Genomic DNA, 17,697 nt, shown 5'->3' with positions numbered 1-17,697 from the left:
GAATATGTTACATTTATCATTTTGTAAAAATATGATTTTTAACTATATGAATCAAATACAAAACTCTTCTAGAACCTTTATAATTACAAAGAATTAAGGCAATGATCTAAGGTTCCATGAATTTAAGATTTTTCTATCTAGTGTTAGTGCTCTCATCTTCTTTATTTTTGTGGGTACTCTTCTTCTTTAATCTCTAATGGGAGCTCTTCAATTTTCTTTAAAAGAGCAGGCAAATGTCTTTCATCTCCTCATCTTTTTTTTCACCCTTCCATCACATAATCTACAGATGGCTCTTCTGGCACATTGGTAGACCTTCACAATATTTTCCTTATTTTAATAGTAAACAAATCAATTCTAAATAATTTTCTTTAGCTTTATTATTATTATTCTTCGTCAACCTCTATACTTTCTCTCATAGGGATAGTCCACTATTCTGAAGAAACTAAACGCAATTCATGTGACACAAGTGTGAAAAAAGAATAACCATAAATCTACTTAAAATTCGACAAACCTTCTCTTAACTTAATTTGATAGCAAAAAAAAAAAAAAACGTCTCCCTTTCTTACATCATAAAGACAAAAAAGATGGTCACATTCTATACTTAAGAGTTAAATGTTGGAGAAAAGAAAATGAGATCACTCTTTGGTTGTCCACTTGTTTATGTTATAAGTATATACCCGTTTTATGTTACTCTTTTACAAATGAATAAGGGATAATGGAAGCTCGAAAGTAACCTCAAACTCCTTATTCTTGCCATGAATTTGATACTATTTTATTTCAATGACAGACCTTTCTTTTGCAAAAAATAGACTTGAGATTTTCAAGTGGTCAAGGAAAATCTCTTCAAAAATTTTTGTTGGTTAAATTCTCAAACTTTCTCCTCTATTGATGGAATGAGGAAAGATCCTTTAAATTTTCAAGTAAAGCCAATATTTTGTTGACTGATAAAATAGCCAACTTTTGATGTAATTTATCTTTTGCAAATATTTGTGTTCAATTAGTTGCTTTTAGCCTCTCTGGTCTTCTAATCTTAGTTAGAATGAAATTTAATTAAAATGGCCAGAAAGATTGAAACTTGAAAGCTTACAAATTATGTCACATTTTCTCCTCTGAAGATCTCTCATGCCCACTAAAATTTTTCATCTTAGTCTTTGAACCCATTTTGCTAAAAACAAAAATAAAATTGATGCAAAATGAAATGATTTAATAGGCCACTTTCCACTGAAAAAGAAAATTTGTTTAGGGTTAGATCTCTCATGCCCACTAAAATATTTCAGCTTAGTCTTTGAACCCATTTTGCTAAAGACAAAAATAAAATTGATGCAAATTGAAATGATTTAATAGGCCACTTTCCACTGAAAAAGAAAATTTGTTTAGGGTTTAGGAGCAATCACACACATGCTAGCTAATTACTATGTGTAAACTTAATGCATAGGTAGTATGACACATACATAAAAATGAAATTTTTGGTGTTGGATATGTATATACCTAAGAGTGATATGCACGTAAATCTTTCATAAATAGTCATAGCCACCCCACAAAATAAATAAATAAATAAACCACCACTAAATTTGAGCAAATCTAATCATAAACACACATAATATATAAGAAAAAGACAACTCAATAGTTTAAAGAGACTAAACTAAACTAATAAACTAAGAGCTTGCATAATAAAGAATACTCATTTTAGATCAAGAGGCAGGGTAATAGAACACAACTGAACTCCCAAAGGTACAAGTACCCAGCCAAGCAGCGTCTGAAACTAATCATAAAAGGAGAAATTTGCATGCATACCAGACAATCCTTATGTTTTTAAATACAAAATTCTAATGTATTTAAATCTCTAACACCTACTTTTTTTATATTCGCATTTAGAACACTTTTGTATCATAAACCTATGCCTGAAAATGGGAAAAATATTACATCAGGACTCCTAACGTAGAGCTACGTTCGGAGTGCACTGATATGCGGACACGTAACCTCAAGAAAACGCACGCGCTTTCCTGTGATCCGGCCCGGTAACACAAAAAGAGTCCACTAATATGCGAACACGTAGTTTCAAGAAAACGCACGCGTTTTCCTGTGATCCGGCCCGGTAACACAAAAAGAGTCCACTAATATGCGAACACGTAGTTTCAAGAAAACGCACGCGTTTTCCTGTGATCCGGCCCGGTAACACAAAAAGAGTCCACTGATATGCGGACGCGTAGCTTCAAGGAAACGCACGCGTTTTCTTGTGATCCGGCCCGATAACACAGAAGAATATTCCTCCTGTGTTATTCCGCGTTATTCAGGTGTTATTGTAGTGGTATTGATGTGTTATTATGTTATCATAACACCGGAAATATTCCCATAACACAATAACACATGAATATCACCACAATTAACACGTAAATAATGTGGAATAACACTGGGCGCTAAACAATTTTTTTTCATTTTTCTGTCACTTCTCGTGTTCGTATATCAGTAGACTCCGAACGTAGCTCCACGTCAGGAGTCTTGATGTAATATTTTTCCCATGAAAATGAGTATTTTACTTGTAAGAAAAAAAGTAAAAGTGATATCTTTAATGTAATATTAAAGATTTCAGTGCTATACATACAAATATGAAAATTTAGGCACTCTAAATCTAAATACAATAACAATCATGTGGTATGTATGTAAATTCCTTTAAAAAAAAAAAATACAAACCTGCTCTGTAAATCGAGAAACCAAATATAACAAATAAACCAAAATGTAATTAAATAGACTCAAAACTTTCCAGAACAATTACAGAGACAAAACAAAGGATTAGAGACCCAGAATGGTTTTACTAGAAGTACCCAAATGATTGGTCAGAGCTTAGAGAACTAAAAAGAAACAAATATAATTAGAGTAAAAATCAAAACAAATGAGAGAGCTAAACCACAGAGTATACAACTCCCTTCCAATAATGAAAATACATGCCGCTGCAGCCGGAAATACCGCAGCACTCTGCTGCCTTCGAAAACACAAAATGAAGCTAATTAATTACATGGTACTCCCCTCCACATAATTTTCTCTGCGTTCTAAACCAACCAAACCGTTAAGCAGCTTGAAATAATGATTGGAGACAGAAATCAATGGTGTGTTCAATCAGGAGGATGGGTTTATAAGAAATAATCGGGCGTTCTGCGAGTTACATCGGGTTCGCCTCTCCTGGGCGCTGGATCGAACTGAAGTAAAATGGGACAATGAATTCAGGCAATGGCATTCAGGCATAATCAATATCTTTAAAAAAGAAAAAACATAATAGCAAGAAAGCTTGGTAAAGCACCAAAGTTGCAATGTAGCTTAGTCGAGCCAAATTGTGAGCATGCAGACTTTAGGAAAGGATCAACTATAGCGCAGCCTTGTTCTTCTACTTCTTACCATCCATACATCATTTCATGCATAGGATTATTATACAAGTTCGTTATAAGTGTAAATATCAAACTTTGAGTGTTAGATATGTAAATACATAATTGTGTGATATGTATGTAGATTTCCTCAATAGGTAAAATACAATAAAATAATATTTGGGGCATTTAGATAAATATCACTCAATTCCTGTGTATTTACATATCTAAGTTCTAAACTTTGTTTTTATATTTATACCACCCAAATCTTTCATATCATATCAAGAATATCACTTTTTTAACTTTAGAAAAATGAAATACACCTTTTCATGCATTGGAAATGTGGCATATATATATGTTAAAATTGAAGTTCAGGTATTAAATATGTAAAATACATAGGAATTGAGTGGTATGTTTGTAAATCTTCCAAACAATATTAGGATGAAATGGGTTCAATACAAGGCTACTAAAACTTCTCTCTTCCTAAACTACATTCTTATTATTTCATCTCTAAATCCTTAATTTCCTTATCAAGGCAACAACTGCTTCAATTTCTTTCATAATAAATAAACATATTTGTCAACCAACTTGAAATCAAACTTAAGCTCGAACACTAACTTAGTTAATTAATCAAATTCAAGCTCATGCTTGCCCAAGTTTAACTCAACTGATTTACAACCCAAAGCGATAACAGAGAAAACAATACTACACCCAATACCTGGAATTAAAAACACATTGAGAACAAAAAATGGGGACGAACCTGAATAAACGTGTGACCCTTGCAATCATCAACTTCCAATATGGATGCCATGTTCCCACAGCGGTAGCAATAATTAGGCGCGCTAAAAATGGTTACAACCTTTTGGTCCTGTTTGACAAACAAAAAAATAAAAAAGGGGCACTTACATACAAAGCACCTAATTCTTATATATTTACATATCTCATACCTAAACTTTCATATTTACACAGATAGTGCTCAAATCTTTAATATCAAATAAAAAATAACACTATGATCACTTTTTAAAAGTAAAATACACTTTTTTATACATAACTTTACAACACCAAAGTGCTATGCGTGTAAACATGAAAGTTTAGGTGTGAGATGTAAATACATAAAAATTGTGTGCTATGTAAGTAAATTTCCCAAATAATAAAAGGGATCAGAAAAATAAAGAACTTAAGATTAAGATTGATCAATAACATAACAATATCATACATGGCCCCAGTTATATCCATCCATGACCAGTTGATGAGCTCTAGCAATCAGCTTAAGGTTGTTCGTATGGTTGAATTGCTCGGATATATCCTGAAATTTAAAAGTGGCATCAAGCAAAGGAAAAATGGATTAAAATGTTTTGTGTATATGAATAATTTACCTGGCCAAATGTATATCCAGCACCTCTAGGAGAGATGCCCCAACCACATCGATCATCAGGGTCAGACCATAGGAGATCACACATTGGCCCCTCGTGAGGAACCTCTTGAACTCGATCAAAATTACGGATGTTATCGAGAGTCTCGATAGATGGGGATAACCCACCATGCAAACAAAATATTTCTGACTCGACCTTCAAAAAGTTTATGAAATGCTTAGGTTGATTGGAACAAAAGATTTTATTTTTCTTTTTTTTTTATACTTCAATTGAATCAAAGCAGAAGAAAACACAGGCTTACAACCGTTAAAATTTCTATAAAAGTGATTACTAAGATAACATATACCATCAATATATAGCTATCTTTGTGTGCACGCTGAAAAAAAAGAAATGTTCTATTGCACATAAGCAATCAAGGCCTTTCTTAGTTAAGTTTTCATTTTTGCAAAAGTTTGTTTAAAAACCAAATTTGAAATAATTGTGTTTTAAAGTTGTTAAAGTTGATGATACCATTTGGATAGTCTGCTTTCTCCGTGCTTTATTGACCGAAAAAGGTTTTTATTATCTGTTTAGCTAAACAATTGGCTATAGCTTTCTCAAATACAAGACTAAAATATTCATATTTTACTGTTTTGTTTAATTTTTTTAATAATGGTTCCTTACATAGCCTTAACTCTCCCATATTTTTTTCTTAATCTGCATATGCTTTCAGCTTCCAATTAGAGCCCTGTCAATGCAAATATTGTGTATGCGCTGTGTATGTGTGTGTGTAGGGATGTATGCAATAATTACTATACATGAAAAAAAAGGTGTAATTATTCTGGTGTTAAAATAGTATACTTTTCAAAAGAAATTTAATGCTACTGATTGTATCAAGGCTAAAAGAGGGCAGGTATTCAGGTTGTACTAGAGATGGTGAAGTATAGTTGATACCGGAGTTAACCAAAACCGCGAAAGGAAAATCAAATGGGTTATAGGTGATTGGAACAGTAAAAGGAGGTGATGGAATAGGAGGGCTGGGACAGCAAGTTCAGCAAATGGGATGGCAAGTGGAGCAGCGAGGCGCAGTGGGAAAGAATGAAACGGCTAGGGGACCGCAAAAAAATAAAACAACAGGTGTGTTGTTTTCGGGACGACAACGACGTTGCGGACAGCTGGACAGCCGATGAAACAGTGAGGCGAGGGAAGAAACAGTGGAGGCAGTGAAGGTGGAGGGCTGGAATTGCGATGGCAGCAAGAAGAGGGGAGAGGGGAAGGCAATGGCGGCAGCTGAAACTGCAGAAAACAAGAATCATAATGCAGTTGAGGGAAGCTGCAGCGAGATACAATGATCAAGAGCTATGTGGGAGGAATGGAAGGGGATAGGGAAGATAATCACCATCTCAGGAGAGAGATACAGCCAGAGCACCATCTAATCCCTCGAATACAACCCTCCAAGAGAGAAACGAACGATGGCAGCAGTCCTAAACAAACTTACGTCAAAAATTAAAAACCTAAAAATAGGAATCACATATATAAGCACTACATAACTAGAATTGGATACCCCTATAGAAATGAGGCACTAATCCCTCGGGAGAGAGCCGATCAGCCCTCCAAGATCTGGATCGGTTCGGTCCAGACAAAAGATTCAATCGGAGAAGCCTGTGGCATTATTCACGCACCCGTGGTGTTATTCGAGTGCTCGTGTCACCTAGGTTTTGTTTGGTATAGTTGTTACTATTTCAAAAGTTAGATGATAAGTGGTTGAAAAAAAATATGATGTAAAGTTGATGCTGAAAACTTGTTTATTTCTATTTGGTAAGTGCGGTCCAGCTGCTGCATCAAACCGAGCTAATAGTTTTTTTATGTAATTTTAGAAGCATATAATATGGAAAATGAAATTATACAACAACAACAAACCTTTAACCAAGAGGGGTCGCCAACATGAATCCTTTTTCTCTAGTATGCCCTATCGAGTGTCAAATATTCATTTAATTCTAATAGATTAAGATCATTTTTTATACAATATGCCCTAGTCTTTTTAGGTCTATCTCTGTCTTTCTTAACATTCTCTGTCTTTCTTAACATAAGTCGAATCTATTATCCTAACTGGATCATCAGATGAAATTATATTTAAAAAAATAAATATGTGTTTATGCATTATACAAGCAATTTCCAGGTGCTATGTTAGTGGCATCATGAGCATTAAAATTAGTTTCCGCTTTGATTAATTTAATTATTTGAGACTATTTTACAATTGACGAAAAAACTACCTTAATGATGATTCTCAATCAAATGCAACTCCAATATATTTTTTTTTTTTAGTGGGATCCTTGATAAAAATCCCATTTGATAATGCAAATATTTATTATTTATCTCCACGTAAGCCTAACCTATAGTTTTCAAAAAAATTGGAGTTGCCTCACAAATTTGCATGATACGAGAAAGGTGACAGGATTCCCTTGCTCATGTTCCTCCGCAACCTGCATCTCCCCTGCCTTCTACGGTTACTCCTTGACATGCTGCAGCCTCCATCACTCATTTTCACATCTAGCGTCTGCTTGCTCAGTGAGAATGACTATTATAGTAGGCACGGTTTCAAAGTCAAAGGAAGTTAAATACTTCTATAATAACAAGAAGTGAGGGACAAGGTCTTTCAATGACATTACGTAAGTAGAACCATGCCATTTAATTGTGGAACACAACCTTTTCTGCTGTTGATTTCTTCATCCACAATACTGGAATGTCAAGCAAAATAAAATAACTGGAAGATCCAAAAAAAGTACAGCTAAGAAGTTTCCTATTTTTTAAAATGCAATATAGTTGAAAAATGGAATCCAAAAGAAGTCCTCATAGTCATGTAGGGCCTCGTTTAAAAAGGCTTTTAAACTAAATTCCAATTTGTAGGCCTTATTTGAAAAGGCTTTAAACTACGTTCCGATACACAGAATGGCATTTATCCATTTTAGCGTTCGTCTGCCTGTAACTAAATCACTTTTAACACCACTCCATTTGCTCCGCGTTTCTGGTCACACTTTGCTGCTCACATCTCCGGTTGAGTTCAGCCATTTAAGCTGAGAAAAGCCAAGTTTAACTAACAAATACCATTGATACCAGAGTTAACCCAAACAACAATAAAAAATCAAATATTATTAGTAGAAGTAAATAAGCAATTACAATCAAACAAACACACTTGAAAGGAAAAATACAGTACACGCGACACACAAACTCGAGTTAGGGTGGATCCCGGGTGATGATAGTGACGGTTAGGGTGCATGGAGAGATGGCGACAAGGTAGGGAAGGGGTTTCCGGGCTGTGGAAGAGGGGCGGCAGCAATTTTGGGCTGCTGGAACAGCATGGAAGCAAGGGACAGCAGCCCAAACAGCAACAGTTTGCTGTTTGGGGTGGCCGAAAAGCAGGAAAACAGCGAAGGCAAGATGTTGCAAGCTGTCCTGCTGTTCCAACAGCCCAAAATCGCAGCCGCCCCTCTTTAACAGCCCGGAAACTCCATCCCTACCTTGCCGCCACCTCTCCAAGCCCCCTAATTGTCACCACTATCACCCTGGATCCGGCCTAAGGCGAGTTGGCATGGCATATGTGTTGTATTTTCCCTTAAAAGTGTTTGATTGTAACCGTCTATTTAATTCAAGAAATAATATTTGATTTCCTGTTGTTTGGGTTAACTCCGGTATCACTAGGAAGATATTCATCAATGAAAAATGAATGCCTAGTTCTAAATTTACATTGATTAACATTCTCTATTAAAAATAATTACGTGTCAAAATTCAACATTAGAAATAGCTAATCTATCTATAAAACAAACTAAATCTCCCATAATCAAACGAGTGATGATCATTGAATGACATTCAGATTTAAGCCAGGGGATCTGTGCTATTATCTCACAGACCCAAACAAGCATTTGAATAGATATAGCGTGAGAAAAATTTCTAAACCAAGTTTAAGAAGATGATTGAATCCCTAGTGAAATTGTCACCACAACGGCATTCTAGTAAATCAGAACCTAGGTAGATTGCAGAGCAAAAGAAAATAATTGAACATTAACATAAGGTTGAAAGAGCAAAAAACGAAAATTTAATTTGAAATAAAAATAAAAACAGTATTTCTTAATACATTTTCATTATAAACATGTTAATATAGAAATTCAAATGAATTCATATAAAAAAAATTATCATATTTAACATACCAAAACAAAAATAATGGCATGGAGATCTAAGGATTGTGAAAAAAACAAAAAACATTTCTCTCACACCCTTAATATATATATATATATATATAAATTGAAGTTCTATCAAAGTATCAAAAACTGTCCTGAAAGTGCTTGAGAGCAATATAAAGACATAAAAATGCATTGTTGCACATTAGAAAAGGGAGGCTAAAAAAAGGGTAATAAGAAGTAGTTTGTAAAATGAAAAGGGTTCTAATGAGAAATGCAGTCAATCAGATTACACTTATAACCCTCCAAAAAGTTGTATTGAAAATTCCAGAATGTTAAATCTATCAACTGTTTATCAGCAGGCATCATTAACTTCCAACAAAGCCCAGTTTTCGGCGAACAGCAGTAAAAATCAATATAAAGACACCTACATAAAAAAGCATATGCCGAGAGGGAAGCCATAGAAACATTTGTAAAACATTAACAAACTGCATAAAGATAACAAACATCATTGCAGGGCAAAAAATTGATAATATCAAATATACACAATAGAAAGCAGTTCAAGGACCAACCAATGCAGTCAAGGGGAAATAATCGAAGAGATCTGTAAATATCTTCCATACATTTGCATTTCCATACCTGCGGAAAAAAAGAAAAAAACAACCGATCAGGCATGCATGGGCACAATCACATCTCCAACCAAACGTTGCAAACTCCAAAAAACATAATACCAAAAAGAAAAAGCACTAATGATCTCATATAAGCTAAGGAACCAGTGGGCGGAACTAAGTTACGCCCAGCGTGGCCCAGGAATTATAATTTCTCAATTTAAATAATAAAATTTAATATATTTCTTATGCAGTTTACGTAATTTAGCAAGTTTGGCATGCTTCATTATACTATTTTGCCCAATACTTTTAAAAAATTAAATATTTGGTGATTTTGCCGCCGTACTAAAAAATGTTGGTTCAGTCCGTAATAAGAACCAAAAGAACATTTTGTAGATTATAACAGCAACAATAAGAACTACATTCATTGTTTAAGCTAAAGCTGAAATGAAAAATCAAGTGTCCACCCAAGCTTGTTATAATAATAGCTTTAAACTAGGAGAGAAGCAAAATCACTAGTCTGCATCATTTAGCGGTATATATAGCTTTCACCAATGAAAGAATCCAAAGGCCTTCTACACCCCTAAAAAATTATTCTAAAAACATTGCAAAAACAAACAAATAAACTAAGGGGCTGTTAAGTTGAAAATAGGGATAGTGTAATTAAATTGAAGTGTATTTGAAATATTTAAGTTTGGTTAGGTGTCAAACAAACAAAAAAGATTACTTTTTTAAAATTTGTTAAGTAAAATAAAATCAATGAAAATCTCGATGATTAACTGATGACGTGATGGCTGGCAGTGGTGACAAGAAGCAGCAGTTGACAACAGCAATAGAAGGCTGTCGAGCGCCAGCCATTTGCAGCTAGCGATAAATGGGCAGGCGTTGTTTTGTGGCTGAAGCGAGTGGCATGATTCTCCAACGTGTTTGAAAATCAGCCAATTATGGCCTATTTGGAATGCACCAAAAATAAACTACAGAATAAGTTTGAATTCCTTAAAATTTTATACCACTTTTCAAATTCCTCATACCAAACAACATTTTTTTTAAAATATCCTGCACTCCAAATACAGTACACTACAAATACATTCAACCAAACGAACCCCAATCAAACTAAATCATGACTTTAAAAAAAAGATAAGACATAACAACAGAAACTGAGAGTTTGAAAAACACATTATAGATCATTTCGCCCAAAAAAAAAAAGAATAAATACATAAAAATATACTTCAACAAAATGGGATATGCTAAGGGCTTGGTTGGGATCACTTTTGTTGTGCTTTTGCTTTTGCTTTTATTTTTAAAAGATGTTTCTTTAGTGTTTTTTTTTGCATGTCTTTATTCTTTATTTTTAAAAATACTCAATACATTTAATAGTTGTGTTAAGTGTTTTTAAAAACAACACACCACGTTATAGCATATCAAACATGTTTCATTTTAGGTGAAAACATAAATAAAACAAAATAAAAAATAAAAAATAAAAAATAAAAATCTGAAACAAAAAGTGATCCCGAACAGCGCCTAAGAAAATCCAATAAATCATAGACATGTATGGTTTAAACGTTACACCATGCTGTCCCTGCCAGGTGACATGACATTAGAAAACCCTAAAATTTTCAGAGAAGAGCAACTTCTTTTTTTTAATACATAGAAAAGTTTAGAAAAATGTTGCAGCAATATTTACAAAATAAACTATCACTCTTGAACCCAGAGCAAGGTATCCCATGTAACATATGATGATAAAGCATTACTCTTAAACCCAGAGTAAGGTGTTCCATGTCACATGTGATGATATAGCATGAAATAATGACCTGCAGTGCTTTCAAATGTCAAAAGATTAATATCATGTAGAGTTCAAAAATGTTGCCAGGCATCCCTCAAGGCATAAAAGAAAAAAAAAGGACAGAAGGGAAAAAAAAAACCCTAATCGTTTTACAACATTAAAATTCATTTTACTCCATTTTTTCATTGCTTTAAATATTGTTCCTTCCACACCTGCCTTCAATTCTCTGAACAAAAATTACATGCTAAGTGCGATTGACAAGTCAAAGTACTTTATTAGCTCAAAGCAACTGTTATCGGTAATTTTCAAAAATGGAGAGAAGCCAATGTTTCTTGAAGAATTTGCCCAACCAACGTCAATAAAGAAACACAATAAAGAGACTAAAATTGACACTTTATCCAGATCACTAGCAAAAACCAATCAGATTATACTACAGCATGCGTTTTCTGTTCCCACTTCGGAAGCCCAACATCCTGAATGTACCATAAAACAATGCAAAATTAAAACATGATCATGCAAAAATAGCACAATACCCTGTTTATATCTTATTTCACTACTTCAAAATAGAAAATCCTTCAACTAGTAAATTTAAATAATTTCAAGTAATCAATTTTTTTTCATCTCCAATATAACTTCAGCAAACTTTTTGAATAAAACAGAAGAACAAAAACCTCATATAGACCGCCATCTTTTATATTTTATTTATACCTTCTTTGCTCCAAATAAACTTTCCAAAGCAGCTTAGCAACTGTTCTAGGACACCAACTTAACCAAACTAAGTAAACCTGGACCATAGGTTTATTGACCAGGCAAGAAACACCCCCAGATCAATAATTCACATTTCTCAACTTAGAAAATACTCTTCCTTCCCCCTACTTATTCTACTCTCCAAAAGAAAAAAAAAAATTAACATCAAATATAATGTACATTAATTCAAAATTGTGATTTTTTTTTTTTCAGTTAACTTTAGAAAGAAATGCATGCTGGCAAAACTTTATTATCTGATAAAATAAAATATAAAATTTAAGAAGTAAAAGAAAACATGGCTTAAAAATCTTTTCAATAAACGCAAAACCAAAGCTGCTGAAAAGAAAATTTTAATATCAACATTTATAAATAAAAAGGAGTTCATCACTGTCTGAAGTAGTAATCAAGCCTACAAATCATCAAAGGAACCTACTAGAACGCATGCTAAAGATAATTGCATTGATATTAGAGAATTGATTTGGCTATATGTCAAATTGCCAATGAAAATCGTCAGTAGAAGCAGCATTCAAGTTAAGGTAACAAATAAAATTTACCAAAAATAACTAGGGGCATTAACATATATAGCACTCAATTCTTATCAATTTACGTCTCGCACACCAAAACTTTCATTTTTAGCTTTCCTATCACATAAAAAATAGCAGTAATTACACTTTTTCATGGCTAAATTTATCTTTTCATACATGGGTAAAAGGCTATGTTTGTAAATATGAAAGTCTAGGTGTGAGATACGTAAATCCATAAGAATTGAGTGCTAAGTATGTAAATTTCCCAAAAAAAAACTAATAAACATAAAAAATCCTCATAATGGCACTTTCTAGACTTAAAAATCCAAATAATTGAGTACCACAAGACGTGATTCACTGGGGAAAAAAAGTAACAAATTTACATAAAAATTATCATATATGTTGGGCAAAGCAGTCATTTCAGCCATAAACAGTGGGGAAGTAATTGAGAAATTCATTTTAGATCGTGATGGATTTGCTCACACTACATAATAAATGCGAAAAAATTATATCAATCGAATATCAAATCATATATCCTTAAAATGCGAGATAATTTTTCAATGAAATGGCAGGAGAAAGAAAACTATTATAAAAAATGAGACTTGAATTAGCTAAAAACAATAATTTACAAAAATTTGAGAAGGCAAATTTCCCAAAGTTTAACCACTATAAATGGACGGTCTTATGAGGGTTAAGTATTTTTTTCCTTCAAAGATAAAAAAGATAGGGCAAACCATTCTCATTAAAACCAATAAATAAAGTTAAAAGTAGAAAAGAGGGGGGAGAGAGAGAGAGAGAGAGAGCAGAAAATAAAAACAGAGATACAAAGATATGATTAGCAAGAAATTTCAAAAAAGGAACCTTGTTAGCGTTCAACCACTTGGGTAAATCCATGGTAGATTTGAAATAGGTATTCCTCTACCAAAAACAATCTTGAAATGAACGAAGGAAAGGATGCTAAACAAAAGAGTTTTGACGTCCAATTTTTAGTTTAAAAGATCTAAAGTTACGTTCATTCCAAATGATCCAAAGATCAGTCAACCCTTTATTAAAATATTGTCCCTCCAAATTGTAAAACTTCATTGAATGCAACTTAGAAACAGAAACTCCTAGCAGCTGATATAATCACCTCCAAATACTACTAATGACTCAATAATTAGAGAGTAAATGAAAGTTGTCATCAAGAGCAACATTACACACTACAAACATAAGAGTTGATATTGCCAAATTTACAAAGATTACTTTGCTAGGTACCTTTCTCATATAAACCGCCAGAGCATGAATGAAGCAATAATTTGATTCCAAATCCAAGGGATCTATGAAGTGGCATCCCCATTCATTAGGAACTTATACATAGATTAACTTCTATGAATATCTTTAAATGAGATAAGTGGATCATATTAATGCAGTAATAGAGGACACAAATATTATTTAAAGGATACAAAAGATTTTTTTTTTCCATAGAATGTGATATCCCAAATCATTGGTATTGCAGACTAACAAACAAAGAGGATTACAATACTTAGAAAGTCTCCAACACTTTGATTAAAGTAAAAGCATTAGCCAATCATGCCTCCTTAATACAGAAAACAGGTTTCATAATTACAAATATAATTCTTGACAACAATAGTAATAAAAGTAGAATTGCTAGAATTTAAGAACTTCCAAATTCATTTGCTAAGAAGACACATTAAAAGCTTTGAAGTTTTTTAACACCAAGACCACCAAATTCTGCAAGCCTACAAATATATTTCCAACTAGGATGGTTAAGACATAAACCATCTTACATACCTCTCCGTTTAATGCCTATGTTTTGTTTAAAACCCAATTAGAAACCAATAAAAAAAAATTGATAATACAAAGATATAACTTGAGGACAGAGTAGAAAAGAATTTACCACTCCCTCTATATAATGTGTCACATTTCTAATCAGTGGGTTTGAGATGAATTTTAACAATAAATGATTTAAAAAAAGATTTTCTTTCACATTTTGGCACCAAGATAAACCCAAAAATACGACAGAAATGTAACAACGTTGCTCTATAGGTCCAAATGATTGAGGTCTTAAAACCACTATCATATAAGAACTTAGACCTTGAAATATTGAACAATAAATTGAACACCACTGAAAAGATAATATTTTTATATTAATTTTCTTATATCATATGTTTGAGATATAAGCACTATGATATACACATCCATACATATATACATTAAAATTGACATATTTCATTAATTAGTATTTATAATATTTGGTTAAATTCAAATATTTATACAAAATTGTGTGTGTGTGTGTGTGTGTGTGTCTATATATATATATATATATAATTGACATTTCATTAATTATTATTTATATTATTTGGTTAAATTCAAATATTTATAAAAAATTATGTGTGTGTGATATATATACACACACACACACATAATTTTTATAAATATTTGAATTTAACCAAATAATATAAATAATAATTAATGAAATATGTCAATTTTATCGTAAAGTGATAAATTTATTTTTCTAATAATAAGCATAAAGTTTAGACCAATAGCAAAAAACTGGTAATTATTTTTGCTCAATTAAAGCTTAAATTGAAAAAAAATAATAATAATAAAGGTTAAACTTGATAAGTAAATAAAAACGGACATGACTAATACGTACACGAATTGGTTCATTTTTTGCTTTACTTCCGAATTTAATTTTTTACTCATTATGATCATCAACCTAGACTGACCTATAAAGCAAGCCATTTATAGCCAAGACGCTCAACATAGTACAATCAACAATTAGAAGCAATATATTGCCGTAGAAATGAGTCAAAAGATGCCCTTACTAAAGCTTAAAAATTTAAAATAATATAGCGAAGAGGAAAGGTTGCATACCGAAAGATGTTGATAAAAACTAAAAATTCTAAACCAGTAGAATTTAGAACCACTTTCAGGGCTTTAACTTCACTGTTTTTTAAACATAATAAACAAAAGATATAAAATAATATGGGCTCATTACTGTAGGACGACTAAGGAAACAATAGATTAGAGGAAGGTTAGATTGTATGGAAAAAATTAGTGCTGATACTACCATTTCCATACATATAAGTTTTGAAATTCCTGAAGGAAAGAGAGAAGTTGCATTTCGGAAAGAGGGGTTCTCTGATATTACTTAAAATTCAGTAAATAAAGAATACAGAAATAATTAGAATTAATAAAATACTCTTCAAATATGTAACAAGGTATGAATATAAAATCACCCAAGACAACTAAAAACGTGCATGTTGAGAATATAGCATAAAAATACCGAACCTGATAATCATTGGTTGCAACCAATAACATGAGATATTTCAAATAAAACTTTGATTGGTTATGTAGTTAAATAAGCCAAAATATGTATTTTGTGGGACTAGAACCACAAATTATCAATACATTCAAAAATTAAAAAAGAACTTATGAGAGCAAGGCACCAAACATACCAACCAACATGCAAATTTATTAGAGATTTAAAAACAAAATAGAAGGGGAAAAAAACTAGCAGATAGAATAACTATCATACTTACTTTTAATCTGGGCAAATAGGCCAATCATGAAGTGATAAAGAAAAATTTAAAACCAAGATGTACATAAAGCTTACGAAGAGAAAACAAAATCAAGCTTTCATATAGAGAAGACTTCAATTTAAGCATACCTCTAACAAATAATAGAAATACAAAATAAATCAAAACTTCAAGAGTCAAGGTGTAGAGTAGAAACTCACTTTCTTAAGCATTCATCATAGAATCCATAAACTTGAGTGATCTGCAATTTTTAAAGTATTCTTCATTTCAAATAAGAGATATTTAGCAATCAATTGGAAAAAAATAGAGAAAAATTCATCTAATGGACCTAATTTGTGCAGAGAAATAGCCATGTTCAGGGCAAACCCCTCCATAATTGCAACAAAAATTGGGCGCAACTCTAAAAGAAGGTCTAGATCAGTGTACCTGCCGACTTTCATGATTGCCCCTGAGGATTGTGATTCTCTGAGAGTAACGCACCTTGAGAGCCACTAGAAGCTGTGAAATAGAGAATACTTGAGGTTATGAAAATGGTAAATGTCCACAGCCAACCGAAACAGTTTCAACGTCAGAGAATAAAAAAGTAGCATATACATTAGAGTCAGCCATAACCAGTTGAGTTCATTTTTTACCCATCTGGCTGTTTTCTAGGTGGGATTGATGATTATTCAACCATATGTGCAATATGAACCAAACTAAAAGCATTTTACTTCACACAAAGTGTAGCACATGTGAATCTTTCTTACCGTGACAGTTTCAACAGAATAATACCCACGATCAACATAATCACCCATGAACAAGTAATTGGTATCTGGGCACTAAAAAAAAAAAAGAATTCTCGTCAACAATATTACTAGAGATCCCTAGCTCCATATATTTTTAAATGAAACTTGTCAAAAAAATAAATGCTCTGAAACACAATCAAGTACAAATTGAAAGCATAACTATAATTTTATCATGTAAAAGAGATACCTTTCCACCAATACGAAACAATTCCGCTAGATCATGAAACTGTCCATGAATGTCACCACAAATTGTCACAGGGCTTTTCACAGGCTGCCAATGGAGATTGAATATCAGTACTCCAAAGACATTCATAGAAAAGCACAAACCACATTAACTCATCATCATTTGCCTTATCCCAACCATTTGGGATCAGTTTTATGAACTATAAGTCTCCATTTATTTCTATTTATTGATGCATGGGGTATTAAAGCTATTTTACTCTTGTAGCACAGCTTCAATTCATGTTATCATTTACCTTTCTTCATAATTTTTCTACAATGATTTAAGCTACCCTTCTTATTGGTGCATCTTATACCATTCATTGTACATGCACAAAAATCAGTTAGGCGCTAATTTATCTTCAATAGATACTAATCCAACAGTCCTACCACAAAAATATCAACTTTTCAACAAAGGAGTTGGTAACATAAAAAAAATTAACAGACCTGTAAAAACATTTTGCAGTACATTATCACTTTCACAATGAAAGTATAACAAAAACTAAAAATTTTCAAAACAGAATGACATGCAAACTCTCCGTTAGGAGAACTTTGCACAATCCAAATATGATTACACAATAAAAAAAAAATTTAAAGATTAGTAAT

The 17,697-nt window shown here is 32.6% G+C and overlaps 1 protein-coding gene across 1 annotated transcript in view; it reads right to left on the bottom strand.

Moving 5' to 3' along the window:
• Positions 1 to 2,850: 2,850 nt before the first annotated feature.
• The window catches only part of LOC110028836 (serine/threonine-protein phosphatase PP2A-2 catalytic subunit), a 28,338-nt gene continuing 13,491 nt past the window's right edge, over positions 2,851 to 17,697 (bottom strand). Inside the window, exons 3-11 of the mRNA XM_020730847.1 lie at positions 17,060 to 17,143; positions 16,834 to 16,905; positions 16,514 to 16,585; positions 16,288 to 16,328; positions 9,456 to 9,522; positions 4,733 to 4,924; positions 4,573 to 4,662; positions 4,117 to 4,224; positions 2,851 to 3,194 (exon numbers count right to left, since the gene is read on the bottom strand). Of these exons, the coding sequence (XP_020586506.1) occupies positions 3,129 to 3,194; positions 4,117 to 4,224; positions 4,573 to 4,662; positions 4,733 to 4,924; positions 9,456 to 9,522; positions 16,288 to 16,328; positions 16,514 to 16,585; positions 16,834 to 16,905; positions 17,060 to 17,143 (792 nt within the window). The 3' untranslated portion in view covers positions 2,851 to 3,128. The remainder of the gene's footprint in view (positions 3,195 to 4,116; positions 4,225 to 4,572; positions 4,663 to 4,732; positions 4,925 to 9,455; positions 9,523 to 16,287; positions 16,329 to 16,513; positions 16,586 to 16,833; positions 16,906 to 17,059; positions 17,144 to 17,697) is intronic.

Source organism: Phalaenopsis equestris, unplaced genomic scaffold, assembly GCF_001263595.1.
Source record: "Phalaenopsis equestris unplaced genomic scaffold, ASM126359v1 Scaffold000533, whole genome shotgun sequence".
NCBI lineage: Eukaryota > Viridiplantae > Streptophyta > Magnoliopsida > Asparagales > Orchidaceae > Phalaenopsis > Phalaenopsis equestris.
Note: the sequence above shows the minus strand (reverse complement) of the source record. Positions and strands in the feature narration are given on the sequence as shown.